This window comes from Carassius gibelio, chromosome B1 (genome assembly GCF_023724105.1).
Source record: "Carassius gibelio isolate Cgi1373 ecotype wild population from Czech Republic chromosome B1, carGib1.2-hapl.c, whole genome shotgun sequence".
Lineage (NCBI taxonomy): Eukaryota > Metazoa > Chordata > Actinopteri > Cypriniformes > Cyprinidae > Carassius > Carassius gibelio.
In genome coordinates, this window is record NC_068396.1 from 19,423,320 (window position 1) to 19,442,321 (window position 19,002).

At 39.6% G+C, this 19,002-nt stretch overlaps 2 protein-coding genes across 3 annotated transcripts in view; one reads left to right on the plus strand and one right to left on the minus strand.

Moving 5' to 3' along the window:
- Positions 1-1,363, plus strand: part of vps8 (VPS8 subunit of CORVET complex) — a 171,726-nt gene extending 170,363 nt beyond the window's left edge. Inside the window, 1 exon segment of the mRNA XM_052546015.1 lies at positions 1,181-1,363. Coding sequence (XP_052401975.1) covers positions 1,181-1,324 — 144 coding nt within the window. The 3' untranslated portion in view covers positions 1,325-1,363.
- A 1,135-nt stretch (positions 1,364-2,498) lies between these two features.
- LOC127948597 (uncharacterized) lies at positions 2,499-10,320 on the minus strand. Of its 2 annotated transcripts, none has more exons than XR_008152125.1 (2): positions 10,145-10,320; positions 2,499-2,647 (listed from the first exon to the last, which is right to left on the minus strand). XR_008152125.1 is itself a non-coding variant. In XM_052545152.1 (2 exons), the coding sequence occupies exon 1, from the start codon at positions 7,787-7,789 to the stop codon at positions 3,620-3,622; it is 4,170 nt and encodes a 1,389-aa protein (XP_052401112.1). In that variant the 5' UTR covers positions 7,790-8,211; the 3' UTR covers positions 2,499-2,647; positions 3,281-3,619. The 2 variants fall into 2 exon arrangements, 1 of the variants encoding a protein (XP_052401112.1); XM_052545152.1 differs by lacking the exon at positions 10,145-10,320 and adding an exon at positions 3,281-8,211.
- Between the last annotated feature and the right edge of the window lie 8,682 nt (positions 10,321-19,002).

The window sequence follows — 19,002 nt, forward strand, 5'->3', positions numbered from 1 at the left end:
TTGCTAATAAACAGCAGGAGAAAGAAAGGGACACAAAATGAGTGAATTGAAATGAGCAATGCAGATGGGTTTGATGCTGAAAAGTTGGTTTGCCCACAGAAAGAAATGGAAGAGAGGGAGTGGACGGTAATGAGGAAAGGAAAATTTGAGTGAGATCAGAGAGGGAATGAGAAGATAAAGATGCAATGGAGGGCTTCAAAGTGAGGCTGGAGAGAGAAGGATAGATTATGCTGTTTGATTCATGCTGTTTCGTTAAATGCGCATTGATTGCTCGGTCTGTAACGAGGTCCCTGCTGAAAATATACACATTAATGAATGACTCTGGACAGGCTAATGCTGCTAATGAGTGGGGGTTGGTTGCTGTGAGTCTGTGTTGAAGATTCTTACTGCATGGTGCAATCCAGGTTACTGCATAACTTCTACTTGCCACGTTTTGGTTACTGGCCAAAACCAACAGATTGAAACTGTTGTCAATAAAATAATAATAATGGACATTAGCTGCTGGATGGAATGCATGTTAAGGGGTAGTTCCACCTAAAAGTCTGTCATCATTTACTCACCATCATGTCATACCAAACCTGAAGAACTTTCTTCTGTGGAACACATAATAAGATACTTTTTGATGATCGATGACATCCATTGTCAATTAACTATCAAAATATCTTTTTTTATTGTTCCAGAGAACAGAGAAATCGTATGCAGGTTTGGTACAACATGATGGTGTGTAAATGATGACAGAATTTCCTTTTTGAATGAACTATCCATTTAATACCAGGTGTAACAATACAATCCCTAAATTAGACATTAATTTAGACTGAGCGAATAAAATCACACATGACTAAACCTTATCAGCTACGTAGCCTACAGATAAATTACATTTAAAAGGAAAACTAATATTACAGGGCAGCTTGTATTTAGAAAAACTGAGAAAAAAGAAGTAGTTACAGAACTATTCTTATTGTGTGTGGAGACATGATAAGCTTTAACACTGTTTATTCATCTTATCTTTATTCATTTTGCACTGTTAGCAGATGGGTTAACTTATTTGCAGCTATGGCAGCATCTTTATATATATAAAGATATATATCAATTTTATTTATATATAAAAAATGTATTAATATATATATATCAATATATAAGCACTGTCGGACTTTTCATCTCTGTTTTCTTTGTTTTTCAGCTTGATTTTCTGACAGAACTCACTCATTCTCATGGAAATGAGAGGGCCGGTCTGTCGAACCCTGTCCATCCAGTAACAGGAGGTATTTATCACAGCGTGAATTTCCAGTTAAAGCTTTCTCCTCGGCCACTAGTGGAGGAGTAGATGACTCCGCCCAATGTTACAAATTATAATAAAGCACTACCATTTCTGTACCGAACTCGTGTTTGAGATGTTGTGTTTCACTGCTTTGCAGTCATTACAGTCTCAAATCAGATGATAAAAATGAATAGTAATCTTCAATTACTAGTTAATGTATGTTAATTCCACATGTTTCAGAAATGCTAAATGGAGAAAAATAATGTATATTGGTAAACAGATTAAAGTAATATTCAAATGAGCAATTACACTTGGTAGTTTAACTACTTAAAGGTCCCGTTTTTTGCACTTTTTTGAAGCTTTGATTCTTTACAGTGTGCAATATAACGTGTTCATGTTTTGCATGTATTTTTCACACAGTTCGCCTATCTGTATACCGCTGTTTTCACTGTCATGAAAACGGGCTGATGACTTCCTTGTTCTATGAATATGTAATGAGTTCTGATTGGGCCAGCGGTTCCTGTGTTGTGATTCGACACCAGCTGAGCACAGGCTGCCCTCCTGGAAACGCGATTGGACTAGTTTTGAGAAGCAAGTGGGCAGGAGCATGTGCAGGAGATGTACTTATAATCACAGGAGCGTTTTTACTGACGAGATGCTTCATTCGTTTTTTTGCACAGCCCTAACATCTAGTTAACAAAGATAAACAGCGTTGCCCTTTGTGTAATAAGTTACATAAACTGTTAAACGCACCAACTTAAATAATAAAATACTCTTACCAGTTGTGGTCCATAAACAACGCCTTCTCCAGACAAAGAGGGAAATGCTCCATCTTTCAAGAATAATCTTTGTGCGAATCCGGCATTAAACTGATTGAGATTGAGAAAGTTGTCCTCAGCAAGTAGTCCTCAGTGAAATGTGCTGCACATAGTTTTACATGTGGATTATAATTTTCGGGAACCGAGTTAAACATAAATTGTAACCATTAATCTCCAAGTACAGCGTCCCTGGGAAGGCCAAACAAAGATGATTGAACTCCGAGATCAAAATAACAGCGTTTCGACTACAGCGACAAACACAAACACAGCTCTTCCTCCTTCTCCTTCGGAGCGCAACAAGACCACTCCCCCCTTTTTGTGAATTCATGTGGGCTGAGGTTAGTCAAAAAACTGTTGTAGTGATGTCATTACTGCAGGAACTAGAGAGATGTAGGTATTATCAAAGAGATTCTAGGTATTATCAATCTTCTGCCCTCGGTTGAGTGTGTGGCTACTCAGCCTATGCAGTGAGCTAAACATTCAGTAAGAGAAGGTGTGGCTCCAGGAATGACAGGACACAGTTTTCTTCTTAGTGCCTTTACTGAAGACCTCTCTTTTCTGATTTGTAAAACTGTAAACATACAAGCAAATTTTATAAAAAATAAATTATTTAACAAACCAAGACACATTGCTGTGGATTCAAATGCTGGAAGTGATCAGAACTCAAGATATAAGAATCACAAGATTACATTTTTAAATTCTTCAGTTTGTGTCAATTTGCCACAATGAGGTTGCAGAATATACAGCAGTCAATTGCAGTTAAACAGATTGAAAAGCAGTTCAAAATACTGTTCAACATATTTATAAATGCCAAAATTTATTTACTGCTACTGTAGAAGAAAGTTATACATTTGTTTCCTTTTTTCACTGTTCTGCAAAAGTATAACAGGTCTTTCCTCTTTAGTTAAATTTAGGAGAACATGAATTCAGCAAGCCTTGATCAAAGCTACACAGAAAAAACAAAAAAAAACAAAAGCTACTTGTTTTACTTTGACAACCTATATGTACAACTTGACGAACCTGAGATGTGTAAAAAAACAGAGCTGACATTGACTTATAGGAAACTGTGCAACCACATACCAAACAGAAGCTAGCAACATTAGCTTGACTTAAATCACAAACATCTTTTTGCTTGCAAGAGTCAAAATAACCTCTGAAGTAACAGTACTTTAAAAAAAAACAAAATAGGCCATTTATTACTTACAGATTATGGCATGTCAAAGCTTCCCAAAGATGTAAGGGGTCTGAGAGGAGTGTAGCATGTAAACACCTCTAGGCATTTTCTCACACTTCGTGTAACAAACGTTTTTCCTGCTGCCTCAACACATCACCAACAGAGCATAATCATAGTGAGTGCAAAATATAACCGAAGAAGAACCCCCAAAAACACTAAAAGAGATACTGACCCCTAGTGGCAAAATAAAGAAATGCACTAGCGAACTACTACAATACTATTGAACATAGAGGGACAGAATACTCCCCGCCTGACATCTGTAGAATGTCATCCATAATTAGCATGTAAATACAGATAAATTACCTGATTTTAAGTACTGTCCTTAGACACCAATAACACAACCTCACTTATAGGTCTTATGTAGCATCTGAGTTCACCCTTGCGGAAAATCTTCACCTCTATTTTCCTGACAAGTCCATCCTCGCTTGGGAAGATTTTGGTGATGAGACCAAGTGGCCAGTTGTTCCTATGTTCAAGTGCCTCCTTTAGCAGAACAACATCTCCTGTTTGTAGATTTGGTTTTACGGTTTTCCATTTGCGGCGGTTCTGAAGTCCTGAAATGTATTCCCTTTGCCATCGGCTCCAGAAAACATTGGCGAGGTATTGCACGCGCCTCCATTGCGCTCTGAAAAGATCCCTGCTTTCAAACTGACCTGGTGGGACTGGTGGGGTCGCAACTTTTTGTGTGAGTAGCATGGCAGGGGTAAGAATGGCTGGGTTTTCTGGATCTGTAGAAACTGCTGTGAGCGGACGAGCATTCACTATTGCAGTGACTTCAGCCATTAATGTCACTAATATCTCATGAGTAAGTTTTGCATTTCTATGTTCTAGGAGCATTGCATCGAGGATTTTGCGTGTGACCCCAATCATGCGCTCCCAGGAGCCACCCATATGAGATGCATGTGGGGGGTTGAAATGCCATTTGCAGCCAGAATCTTTGAGAAAGCTGTGAAGTTTGCTGTTGTGACAGCCCTGTTTGTCTATTTGCAGTTCTTTGCAGGCACTCACAAAATTTGTCCCACAATCGGATCTGAGAAGTTTGACTGCACCCCTAATGGCGAAGAAACGACGCAGCGCATTGATGAACGACGACGTGTCCATCGATTCTATAGTTTCAATGTGAATGGCACGTGTGCTCATACATGTGAATATGACTGCCCATCGCTTAGCATCCGCTTGCCCACCACGTGTTCTTCTGACTGTGACAGGCCAGGGGCCGAACACATCAAGGCCAACATGTGTGAAAGGAGGGTCCGTGGACAGCCTGTCCTCTGGTAGCTCAGCCATGATCTGTTCCTGTTGTCTGCCCCTTAGTTTGCGGCATGTGACACAATTGAATATCACTCTGCTTATTGCTCTTTTACCTCCCACAATCCAAAAACCTCCAGACCTGACTGCCCCTTCAGTAAAATGTCTGCCCTGGTGGCATACTTTCCTGTGGAAGTGTTTTATAATGAGCTGGGTAAGGTGGTGCTTTCCAGGGATGAGTATGGGATTTGTTTCGTCCGATGTCAACTGTCCTCGTTTTAGTCTCCCACCCACTCTGAGGATTCCATTAGCGTCGACAATAGGGCTCAGTTTGCTAAGTGGGCTTGATTTTTTAAGGGGCACACCTTTTTCAACTTGTCTTATGTCCTCTGCGTAAACTTCTCTTTGAACAGTGTGAATGATAGTGTTCTTGGCTTGGTTGAGTTGTTTTTCAGTTAAATGTTCATTACAGCTGTGCCAGCCGTGACAGGAGCTCTCTGTGTTCGGCTTAAATGACTGGGCAATGTGCTGGAGTTTGGATATAGCTTTAAGTAGTGCATTCCAACTCGAAAACCTTTCAAATCTGACACTACTGAGTCTATCCCTTGAGAGAGTGGTGGCACAAGTAGTAACCTCAGGTCGCAGTTCATCGTCAGTCTCCGGGTCTACAAGATCAAACAACTCTGCCTGTGGTTGACTCTTTCCTAAATTTGAAAGGAAAGTGGGTCCACTGATCCATGTGGAATTAGAGAGCTGCTCAGCGGGTAGTGCTCGTGTGGCATGATCAGCAGGATTTACATGAGTGGGCACGTAATGCCACTGGTGAGCTTGTGTGAAGCGCCTAATACGTTCCACTCTATTGTGCACATAAACGTGAAAGCGTCTCTTTTTGTTAAAGATGTAACCGAGCACTACTTTGGAGTCGGTGTAGAAGCTCACCTGTTCAACTGCGATGTCTAGCTCCTCCAGGACTAACTCGGCCACCTCAACAGCCAGGACTGCTGCACAAAGTTCAAGTCTGGGTATAGTGATGTCTGGTTTTGGGGAAAGTCGTGCTTTGCCGAGAAGGAAACCCACTTCACTGTGCCCATCTCTATCTGTGAGTTTGAGGTAAGCGACAGCGCCCACTGCCTTAGTGGAGGCATCACAAAAAACATGGATCTCCTTAGTTAGAGCTGCAGATAGTGGTATTGAGGTGTACATTCTGGGAATTTCAAGTTGTTGTAGATATTTGAGGGAGTCTTTCCATTGTTGCCACTGTTGTAATTTGTCTTTGGGCAATTCGGTGTCCCATTCACAAATGTCAGTGGAAATCTCTCTCAGTATGGCCCTGCCTTCTACAATGACTGGGACAGCAAAGCCAAGCGGGTCGAACACACTATTAATGACTGACAGCACTCCCCGTTTAGTGAAGGGCTTTTGATTGACTGTTACCTGAAACTTGAACAGGTCTGTGGACAGGTCCCAGCCTAAGCCTAAGCTGCGTTGCATAGGTGGGGTAGTCTGCCCGAGGTCAATGCCCTGCATGTCCGTTGCAAGGTCCTCACTTGGAAAAGCACTTGTGATGATAGGACAGTTGGATGAGATTTTGTGCAGGCGTATGTTACACTGAGCCAGCATCTTCTGAGCTCTACAGAGAATGTCAATGGCCTCATCTGCAGAAGAGAATGATTTCAGTCCATCATCTACATAAAAGTGACGTTCAATGAACTCTCTTGCATCACTGCCGTATTCCCTTTCTCCCTCCATGGCTGACCGTTTCAGTCCATAAATAGCCACGGATGGGGAGGGGCAGTTCCCAAAAACGTGTACTCTCATCCTGAATTCCTGCACTTCTCCGTCCAGATCATGGTTTTTGAACCACAAGAAACGAAGGTAGTCGCGGTGGTCCTCTCTAACTAGAAAGTTGTGAAACATTTGCTCCACGTCTGCCATGACTGCGTATGGGTCAGACCTGAAACGCATCAGAACTCCCACAAGAGTGTTATTGAGATCTGGCCCTTTTAGTAGCACGTCATTGAGTGAAACATTGCTGCATTGAGCACTTGAATCGAAAACTACTCTAATTTTCCCTGGCTTTTGATGGTGGTAAACTCCAAAACTAGGGAGATACCAGCATTCCTGGTCTGGAGTTAGAGCAGGAGCTGGTTCTGCATGGCCCTTACTGAAGATTTTGTCCAAAAACTCAACATAGTGCTCCCTCATTTCAGGTTTCCTTTTTAGCATTTTGCGAAGTGACATTAAACGACTGAGGGCCTGGTCCCTGTTGTTGGGCAAACGCTGTCTGGGGGTGCGGAATGGGAGTGGAGCTACCCAATTATTCGCATCATCTTTTGCAAAGTCTTTGTGCATAATGTCCAAGAACAAAGCATCTTCTGCCGAAAGTGCCACTTTGTCATCATCTGCTGTTTGCTGGAAAATGTGTCTGCCCAATTCAACTTGTGTCTTATCAAGTGTATGACAGCTTTCTGTGTATTTGTCTTTGATATAGATTTTGTTTTCACAGGGGCTGAGGAAGGTAGGGCGGCCATTGTTAAGAACGTTTGTCTTAAAAGAGCTCACTGTGGGTTTGTGGGCACCTGAGAGGCAGACATCACCTATAACTACCCATCCCAGATCAAGGCGTTGAGCATAAGGTGCACTGTTTGGACCATTCACCTGACTGCGGACCTTGTGAGCTTGGATGATGTCCCTGCCCAAGAGGAGAAGGATTTCTGCTGATGGGTCCAGAGGAGGAATCTGCGAAGCGATCGCCTGTAGATGAGGGTGAGCCAACACAGCCTCAGAGGTGGGAATCTCGTCCCTGTTATCTGGAATCTGATCACATTCTGTTAGTATAGGCAGCAGCATGGACACTTTTCCATTCACATCCTCAATAACAAAGTCACTAGCTCTGCGCCCTCCAGTCTCTGATAAACCAGCGCATGTTTTCATGGTGTATGGGAGTATGGTACCTTTTACATTAAACATGTCAAAGAAGGCAGACCTGGCTAAGGATGAATTGCTTTGATCATCTAACATGGCATACATCCTCCTTTTCTCTTCAGGGGATGTGCGGGGATACACGTTGACTAAGCAAATCTTAGAGCAGGATTTACCTTTGAGACCTTGGCCACACACTTCTGTGCAGCTGGTCGTAGTTACAGGGCTTGGGGAATCCGACTCCCCGCCGTGGTTCTGAGGCAGAGGGTTAGAGTCTTTAGGTATCCACGGAGGTGGACCAGCATGCATGGCGGACACGTGCACATTACTATTACATTCCGAGCATTGGATAATGGCTTTACAGTCTTTAGCTCTGTGACTTGTGGAGGAACAACACCTATAACAAATAGCGTGTTCTTTGAGAATACCTTTTCTTTCATCCAGTGTTTTTTGACCTAAATCCCCTGCATTTAGCAATTGAATGGGGTTTGTGGTGAATAGGACATTGCTTGGCTGGATTGAGAACGGATGTTTGAGCTGTGGCGTTTGTTTGACTGATATCTGTTTTGTTCACCGTAACAGGGACTCTGTATCTGGTTGGTTTTACCGGTGTCTTGTCAACCTTTGGAGCTACTATGTTTGAACTTTGTAACATAAAGCTAGGGTCTGTTTTCATTTCAGCGTAGTCATTTACAAACTGAACAAAATATGAGAAAGGTGGGTAAACTGCACCATTGTCTCTTTTGTATTTTGTCCCTTGTTTCAACCATGACTCCTGGAGTCCGTAAGGGAGCTTTTCAACTATCGGGTTTATCCCCCTTGAGGTGTCAAGAAAGCTAAGGCCTGGCAGATAACTTTCACTTTGTGCATACTCTAACTCTAGCAGAAGATCTGCAAGCTCCTGCAGCAGGTGAGTGTCTTTATTGGATATCTTTGGAAAAGTCTGTAAGCGTTGGAAGAGTGATGCTTCGACTACCTCTGGAGAGCCATAACTCTTGTCTAGACGCTGCCACAAACGTTGCAGGCCTGCTTGTGGGTTGTTCACATGGACTGCCCTGATCCTCAGAGCGTGTTGAAGTGACTCCCCGCTGAGCCACTTGGTTAGAAGGTCAAGCTCTTCGCTGGGCTTAAGGTGAAGGCCTTCTATGGCGTTGCAGAAGATGGACTTCCAGGACAAATATGACTCAGGATGGTTGTCGAAAACCTTGAATCCCGCTGTCAGCAGATCACGGCGTGCTAGATAGGCTGCTAGATCCGACAGTTCAGTTTGTGGAGTCACTGAAGGTCTAGGCTGGGGTGAAAAGTCCATTTTTATGTGTGTAGGAGGGTGCTTCAACTGCTCCCTATCTACAAAATCAGTGAGATGTTCACCTGGAGAGGAAGCGACTGGTGTTTGGCTCTGTTGTAGATGGTGAGAGTCGTTATGACTGACCAGTTGTCTTGTGTCAGGCTTTTCTTCTTTCACTTGCAAACTGAAGTTGGTGAAGTGAGCATTCACATAGTCTCGAGCACGTCTAATGGAAGGAGGTGTCTTAGGGGAGATGCCTTGCTCACTGAGGTCGATGGCGTCATGCTCCTCATCAGCTGCCGCTTCCAGGACATAAGCTGCAGCAAGCGCTGCTTCAGCCTCACCCTCCTTCATCAGAGCGTTTAGCGTTGCCTCGATGCGCGCCTTCTCAACCTCCACGTCGATCTGGCGTTTGGCGTACTGTGCTCTGGTACGGGCAGCTTCTGCGTCTGCTCGGGCTCGTGCTGCAGCTTGGCTGGTGGACGAACGGCGCGAAGAACGTGAGTAGCACTCCGACCGGGCCAACATCTGGGACACTGGCGGTGTAGCTTCAGACTGAGACATCTTGGGTGCTTGATAGGTAGGCAATCTTTTTACTCTTCTGCCCTCGGTTGAGTGTGTGGCTACTCAGCCTATGCAGTGAGCTAAACATTCAGTAAGAGAAGGTGTGGCTCCAGGAATGACAGGACACAGTTTTCTTCTTAGTGCCTTTACTGAAGACCTCTCTTTTCTGATTTGTAAAACTGTAAACATACAAGCAAATTTTATAAAAAATAAATTATTTAACAAACCAAGACACATTGCTGTGGATTCAAATGCTGGAAGTGATCAGAACTCAAGATATAAGAATCACAAGATTACATTTTTAAATTCTTCAGTTTGTGTCAATTTGCCACAATGAGGTTGCAGAATATACAGCAGTCAATTGCAGTTAAACAGATTGAAAAGCAGTTCAAAATACTGTTCAACATATTTATAAATGCCAAAATTTATTTACTGCTACTGTAGAAGAAAGTTATACATTTGTTTCCTTTTTTCACTGTTCTGCAAAAGTATAACAGGTCTTTCCTCTTTAGTTAAATTTAGGAGAACATGAATTCAGCAAGCCTTGATCAAAGCTACACAGAAAAAACAAAAAAAAACAAAAGCTACTTGTTTTACTTTGACAACCTATATGTACAACTTGACGAACCTGAGATGTGTAAAAAAACAGAGCTGACATTGACTTATAGGAAACTGTGCAACCACATACCAAACAGAAGCTAGCAACATTAGCTTGACTTAAATCACAAACATCTTTTTGCTTGCAAGAGTCAAAATAACCTCTGAAGTAACAGTACTTTAAAAAAAAACAAAATAGGCCATTTATTACTTACAGATTATGGCATGTCAAAGCTTCCCAAAGATGTAAGGGGTCTGAGAGGAGTGTAGCATGTAAACACCTCTAGGCATTTTCTCACACTTCGTGTAACAAACGTTTTTCCTGCTGCCTCAACACATCACCAACAGAGCATAATCATAGTGAGTGCAAAATATAACCGAAGAAGAACCCCCAAAAACACTAAAAGAGATACTGACCCCTAGTGGCAAAATAAAGAAATGCACTAGCGAACTACTACAATACTATTGAACATAGAGGGACAGAATAATCAAATTGCCTGAGTTTTGAGAACACAATAAAAAACTAGAATATTTTTGTTTTGTTTATTCATGCTAGTTGTTCATGAGTGCCTCAGTTTTCCTGAGCAGTTCAACTTTAACACTTCTGTTCCTCAAAAAAGTCCTCCAGGTTCTGCACATTCATTGTTTTTGATTTTTTGCTGTTGTTGTTTTTTTTCAGAATCTTCTGCATATTTGAACCCTTTTTAGCAGATCCATCTTCCACACTGAAAGCAATCTTAGGGACTAATATACAATTATTACAAAGGGTGAAAACATTCACTGATGCTCATGAAAGCAACACGATGCATTTACTTTCATAAAAGTTACTCTGAGGTCTCCCTGTTGGTTCCCACCTATTAGCACACGTGAAAAGAATCAATCCTAGTAATAGGAAGTTCGGATCATTTTACCGACCTTTGAGTCTCGTTCAGCAAAATGAATGAATCTTTTTTCGAGTCTTTTTTTTTTTTTCAAAATATAATAAAAATTGTACGTGTTACTTCCCTAACATGTCTACTAGTACTAAGGCAAACGTTGATCACACTAAAAACAATACAAAACTATAATGCTATAAGAAACAGGAAATAAGAATTCATTGTCTTCCTGGGTCTTCAGTCTATGATTAGCTCACCTCACCTCTTATCTGACAAGTCTTCGGGTTTGAGTCATTCTTTCATCATGTGACAGCCCCATAAGTTTTAACCATAGACTGTATAAAAGGAGTTACCCTGGCAACAAATCTGTGTGTGTATATTCTTATTTTGTATTTTTGATTTTTAAGTGTACTGCCTTTATTTTTTATATATTTGTATTGTTTAATAAAACAATACTGGAAAGAATACTGTATAAAAGGTTTTAACCTACCATTCGTTCCTTTGTCACGTGATGTAACAGCATTGCATAGAGAACTTAATTTACAAGCTTCCTTACAAATGGGTGCATAGTCATTATCATCATCATCATCATCATCATTATTATTATTAACTCTTACGGTTACTGTGTTTTTGGTCTCAATTTGTAGCTTTTTACTTCTTACAGTCTATAAATGTGTGAATTTCTGTCGTGATTGTTCTTTTCTATACACTTAATGCTGTAACAAAGAGAATAAAGTGTTGGTTATTATTATTATTAAGTCTCTTTCTGGCTCAGACTGCACAGGTTAAGCTTATGGGTGTGTCACGTGATGAATGAACGACTCGAAAAACCCGAAGACTCGAGAGATGAACAAACCAATTCTCTTTCAAGCTCAGAATGCATTGATTGAAATGAGTGAACTAGACTAATTCCAGTACAGAACTTATTGAATTTTGCACATGCACAACTGAACGAATCACTCCCTGAGATGACTCGTTCTTCCCGAGTCACATTAAAGAATCGTTCAAAATGAACGAATCATTCAAGAACGACCAATCACTACAACACAGCCACAGCTAAATGCTTTTTGAAGTAAGATATGGTAACGGGATCTTATTTTTCCACCTACACTTCCATACATAGAGCATTATTCAGCAAAGGCCTGACTGTTTCCACCTCACCTTCTACTTTTAATACTCCCATATGCACTTGAACAACCCAGATAAAAGGCAATTTCTAAGTGTGTCAGTGAGCGTTTATATGTGTGGGCAGTGGAAGAGAGCCAATCAAAGGATGGAGTGTTTGTCGATGATAGCTTTAAATCTCTCTGATTGTGCTGAGCCTCGGCCTGTGTCTCTAAAGTGGTGTAGGAAACATTGCAAATGACATAAGGTCATTTGTGGAAAGTTTTCCAGTGTGACCTGTCATACTCGTAGCATTTATGAAGTGCAGTGTATTTAAATTGATTTTTTTAGAAAAATACAAATTTTTATTTTTTTCTTCTTCTTTTTTGTCTGTATATGCAACCACATTAAGATGTTTGAAGGTGAGTTAATAGTGTAATCTCACTGAATGCATTAATACCGAAACATTTCAAAAGAGCACATCTTGATTACTACTACAAAAACGAAGCTGGCCGGAATAAACTCTTGTTTATTCCGGCCAGACATGTTTCATGAGCATCTCCATTCAAATGATGTGGTTTACTCTGAAAAACACAGAGAGGCATGAAGGGAGAGGATCCGGCATCATATTGCACTGTATTGATCTTGTTTGGAGGAGAGTACTTCATACAAATATGAAAATAAATAAATAAACACATAAATAAACAGTTGGACATGAAATCAAGTGCAGTGCTTCTTATTTTAAGCAAACTTCTGCCTCAAGTGCAGCCTTTCAAGAGCACATATTTAAAAAGCAATTTGCTGACTTTCCATCCCCTGTCATTTTCATGTTTTCAGGACTAAAAATCATAAAAAGGAAGTTTGACAAGAGATCTTGTATTTCTGTGGATGGTGTTGTGGCATGGGATTTGAAGTAGAAGAAAGGCAAATAATTTGAAATAGTAATTTTCCTTTAATTGTGATGCATTTTAAATCATTTAACCCATTTTAAAATGCTAAAGGTGTAATCAGAGATATCCCCAGCTGGACAAAAGCTCTCCAGTGCTTTTGAATGATTATTGGTGTACATTCTTAGAGACATGGCAAAATGTTTGATGTTTACACCTCACAAAATGGAAGATTTTAATAGAACGCCATGTACTGATCAACATGTGACTATTTTCGCCAATAATTGCATATTATAGAATCGTATCATATTTTACTGTCTTGCAGCCGAGATTGCTTCGGTATTTGTGTTGAATTTGAATAACATTTTAATATACAATTGTTAATGTTAAAAATAAAACAAAACAAAAAAATCTCAGATTAGAATAGTAAACGCATGTGAATTGGCATGAATTGTATGAAATATTAACACATTGGCTGTTGCTAGGTTACACTACGTCAAGGAAGGAAGATCAAGGCAGGGAAGCTACTAACAGCTGAAAGGATGAAAGGATTCATGCAGCAGATCTTGTCATCCTGGATATAGACTCATTCATCCTCAGAATTCCATCATCCACATGGAGAGCATTTTCTCCATTAAAGGGGTCAACGGATGCAAAATTCAGTTTTGTTGTTGTTTGAACATAAATGTGTGTTGGAAGTGTGTGTAAACATCCATCCTATAATGATAAGAAAATCCACCCAGTGTTTTTTTTTATTTCCCCTTTCTCAAATCAGGCTGTTCTGAGGCTCCTGTCAGTATGACGTAATTCTGCATAGGCCCCTCCCACGATAGTTGATTGACAGGTCCATCTTACTTCAGACCCGCCCTGAGTGAGCTGTGAGCTGTCCTCCATTGTGTCCACTCCGGTGCAGGGGAAGACAGGAATGTGTCAGATTAAGCGATTGAGGTGTTTTGTTGCTGGATGTAATAATGAACATAGCAGTCTTCATTTAATGCCAAAATCTGACGATTAACGTTACTTTTGTTTTAAAGGGAATCTTCAATCCCCGATCTTCCTAAATGCATCTATGTTCACACTAATCATTCATGATCAAGCTTCATCTCCAGAAAAACTTCTACAGAAGTTTTTTTTTTTTTTTTTTTATCTTTGCAAATCACCTTTGTGCTAGTAAGGCCGGGCATACACTGTGCGAATTTCATTCGATTTTGAGCCGAATTCTGACTCGTGCGACTCTTTTTTGGGTCGGGCCGATTTTCAGCATTTTCGTGCATCGTTTGTCGTGCAGTGTTCGTGCAGTGTAAAAGGGGAAACGAGAGGCGATTAACCTCTCCCGACAGGCAATCGGTTGGTTGGATGGATTTCTGACATGTCAGAAATTTTGGTCGCCTCACGTGAGGTATCACAATGAAATCTACGAAATCATGGAGACACGGCGTGTAGCGTGGACTGAAGTGATAGAGGGAAAACTTGTGGAGTTATGGCAAAGAAAAATAAAAAAAGAGGGAAGAAAACACCTGCTTTCCTCAAGTTCACGTTGCAAAATGGATAAACCATATTGGCCATGGCCTCCGAGCCACCTGCGCGTCTAGATATGCCTATGCCTTTTTTTTTTCTTTTGACGTTTCATCACACAGAATTGCGCACCAAAGCAGTGCGTTTATCCCGGGAAAGCTGCCACAAACATCTGGGTTCTGAGGGATCCTATGTGTTGATTCGTTTGATTCCTCATGTAGAGTGTAAGCAGTCAAATCGCAACTCAACGATCGGACCATACAGTAAGCACATAAAGATCGTGAGCTTTGGCTTTACATCGCAAGCGATCTACTCGTACAGTGTGAGTTGGTACCTTGCCGAAATGGCGCCGAAATCGCACAGTGTATGCCCGCCTTAAGCAAGTTGGTAGTGCTCATCACCCCACGGAAGAGAGGGGCGGGGTCAGCAGAGCTCATTAGCATTTAAAGGAACATAAACTGTGAGCAGAAAACAGAACTCATTTTGACAGGGTAAAAAAGTTGTTTTTATTACACTGCCATTGGGAAATTTTAACCAAAGTATGTTATAGACTTTTCATTTAGACCCTAAAGAATCATATCAACTTATATTAAATGGGCATCCGATTATCTCTTTAAGAAAAGCAAGAGGAGTGAATCATCCAGATTCCTATCAAATTCTATTATATTGCATACATATATATTTTTTTTTTAATACAAAACTGAACTTAAGGACTTACTAATGTTGTTGCTGCGATAAGTGAAAATGCACTTTTGTTATTTTTATTCTTTCTTGATACATTTGGTTGTAGCCAACCCTTTTCTTTTTTGTATTTGGAAACATAAAAGAAAAGAAAAGAAAAGAAAAGAAAAGAAACATAAAGACAATATCAAGCATCGGTGCATTACATTAATGCACTTTTTTCACTGGAATTGTATTAATTAAATGTCTAAAATACATAACTCTTAATTTACAATAAATACTTATGTCTGTGAATGTTTAGTTTTAATTCTGGTTTAATTTGCCTGTAGGTAGAAGCTTAACTGATACAGTATGTGTGTAATATGTTTAATAATTTGGTATATTGTTAATATTCTTTTCTTTTTAGAGATGCAATTTGGCAATATTTTATAGCGTTTTTATGTTTACCTGATTTTTTTTTTTTTACTTGTCAAATCATAAGTGCTTTATTATATGACATTAAATCTTAAGTATTTGAATTATTATTGTAAACAAGTGTCAATGTTACAAAAATTACATTAGAATTAGAATAGGAAGCAATGCAGAATATGGATGTTTTTATCCAAAAACCAAAGTGATTGCATATAAAATGCATTTGAGCATCTTTTAGCATTTCAGTTTTACTTACATTATGGTCAGCTGTCACCTCTACTTAAGTTGCATATGTGACATAAAACAGAAAGTGTCCCTTATTAAATACACACTGAGTTAGAGTATCACTTTCTTATGCTAACCCTAATCACCATCCAGTAGAGGTGAGATTTGGTCATTATGCCTGGAAAATTAGTGTTAAACCTAAAATACGAATTTTCAAAGGAGAGTAAAAAGCTAGTCACAGTATTTGAGGCTTCGTATTATTTCTTTTTTATTTTCCTGTGTGTTAATGACTGATTTATGCCTTTTATTTTTGTATGAGAGGCCATCCACTGAAATATTTGTTGAAAATGTATTTGTAATTTCTTCGACAATGACTTACGCAACAGCAATTAACACAAGCAAAAGAAATATGATTCATCTGTAATAACAGTTGATTGAGCTTTTGTGGAGGAGTGTTTGGTCTCCAGTCCCTTTTTTCTTCCTTTTTTAATGATCTGACTCAGGCACAGCTGGCCTCTCTTGAGTATTTAAACCGTGCCGTGTCTCAGCACTGCACATCTCTGCTCTCACTGTGAATTTTCAGTCTTATGGAAAGAAAAAGCACTATAGGCTTAAGGAGATAGAGAAGGTAATTATGTAGTCTTTACAAGTTGTGAAATTGACTGAATGTGTTGTTAAATAATTGCACTGCCAGGGCTGTTATTGGCTGTGCTGCATGTATAAATGGTCATGCTAATTCCAAAGTCAATGTTCTAATCTGGGCAATTTTACCTGAAACCACCCACCCTAACTATCCAGCATTCAATGAGACTCTGAGCCTGTTGCTGCTGGACATTAAACAAGAGAGATGAGTTCACATGTATCTTGGTGGGCTTGAAAGCTTTCTCAGTGCATTTCCTTCAAGTTTCATTGTGTTTTATGCCTTGGGAATGCTATCATACTCAAATACACAATAGGAAATTTAGAACCCAGTCTGCTCACCAGGGGCGATTCTAAGATTTTGATTTTAGGGGGGCTCAGCCCCCAATAAGGGTATGATTAAAAAATATTATTTTACTATTAGGGTAGTGTTGTATACTACTAACCTTATTGCAATCCACTATTCCATTGTATTCCCTGTATTTCATTTATGGGAGTAGGAGTACTGACTGAGCCATATATAACACTGTAAAAAAAAACTAATACAGTTTTTTTACATGTGACCAGTCACTGGAAAATTTTGAATTGGGAATGTAGATATTTTTTTTTATATTTTTTATTTTTTTTTACAATAAAGACTTCCTGATTCAGTATTAGGACATTCATGTTTATCCTTTGATGATACCACTGCTTTTTCTTATGAAATGTAAGTGGAAATTGGCAGAAAATTAAAACAACATAAGGGTTCAATGACTGCAATGAATCTTGGGAACACAGTGGTATTGTGTGTGTGAGGCTGTCTGTTCTATTCTCACCTGACTGTTGCTCATTTGCAGACCTACTCCCGCACGACAAAAAAAATGTTGTATATCCATCTACAATGAAATATAAATTATTATATTTTATTATTATTATTATTATTATTATTATTATTATTATTAATTTTTAGCTTTTTAGCCTTTATAATCAACAATACGGTTGGTTATACATCAAGTCAGCCCCTGAACATTTATTTCATTTCAAATCATTTAACTAACCAGCTAATATTCATTAAGAATATAGACAAAACATGTATTAATGTAATTGTCTATTGGCAATATGTTTAATCTGTTCTATATTTATTTATATTTATTAAAAATAACATCATTATCAATTTGCCACTTCTTTAAATCAATTACTTAAAAAAAAAAAAAAAAAAAATCACAGATCCCTTTACTCTTACTCTAATATATGTATCATGATACACTAATGATTAATTATTACTTAATATAAAATTATGTTTAATAATAGAAAATAAAATAACTCCACATGATGTTTTTCTCTCTGTGCCATTTAGTACTTTCAGACAATGATGTGTGTCGTTAATAATTTATTTTGCATGGCTGCATAATGTAATGCCGAAATACACAATAATATGTTTTCAATTTCAAAAAGTAAATTAAAATAAATCATGATCGTTTTCTAAAGTATGTTTTCATGGGTTAATCGCTTCATTTTTGTTGGAAGAAAAAACATCTGTCACACTGTGATAAAGGCTGAAAGTGAAAGCAGCGAAGACGTACTGGTATTGGATGCGAGAACACACACACCACACGCACACACGCACGCACACACACGCGCACACGCACACGCACACGCACACACACACGCACACCTTGTACTCTCTGATGTTCGCTCTGCTCGGCGCCCCCATAGGGCGCCCCTGTGGATTGAAAAACGCGCTGAATCCATGCAGACTCAGATAAGGGGAGGAGCCGGAACTTGATGCAGCTTGCCACCGTCTCAAATGAGTTTTTAAAGGGGACTGAAGCGATCACTAATTAATTAATCAAATAATTTTTTAGGGGGGCTGGTGCATAAGTTTAGGGGGGCTGAAGCCCCCCTAAAAAGGGCCTAGCGACGCCCCTGCTGCTCACCAAACCTATTTTAGTTTTGAACACCCATACATTGAACTTGTGAATACATATCCTGAATCATATTTGCAAGTCAAAAGTAATTTATGTACAGAAAATTGAAATTGACCTTCTCAAATCAGTTCTGAATGGCAAACAACCCTGTCAAACATACAGGCTACAGCTCTGCCGAAAAAGGAAGAACCTAAAGGTCATGACGAGTGAGGAACTCAGTATTGTGAACATTCTGTAGGCACATGCATAGGTCTCATAACTTTTGATAAGGAATATATTTCGATCAGAAACCAAACACAATCATGCAGTCACCTTCATTTAGAGGACAAAGTTTAACAGTGGCAGTCTTAATGAAATGTTCAATTTTCAGCTCAAAGCAAAAGTCTGCTTTTCTCACTGATGCATTTGTAAGCCAGTTTTTTCTTTTCTTTTTTTGCCTTAGGTTAGCTTGGATTAATTAGCTGAATTCTATGGATGTTTCTCAGTCTAGCTCTCTGCCTGCTGTGCTGCACTGTTTGCATACAACATCAGACCCCTTCAAACAAAGTGAACCCCACCACCACATTCTGACAATGGAAGAAAAGACTGTTTACTTTCTGCAAATGATGCCAGCCCAGGGGTAATGCTCTAATTCTCCTCTAATGGTTTCAAATAGAGTGCATATCTAATGAGATGAGCTCTGTGTTTCTAGATGGTCTTTAGACTGACTGTGCACTTTTTGGTGCTTTTGCTGAGTTCAGAAATGAAAGTCTCCTCCCTCTCTCTATCTACCAAATACCATGTAGCTTAATTTGTTTACGTCTCTCCCTCTTCCGATCCCCAGATAAAT

What these genes read in the sequence shown, in the direction of transcription:
- LOC127948597 (XM_052545152.1), bottom strand. Translation starts at nt 7,789, where the DNA reads ATGCATGCTGGTCCACCTCCGTGGATACCTAAAGACTCTAACCCTCTG.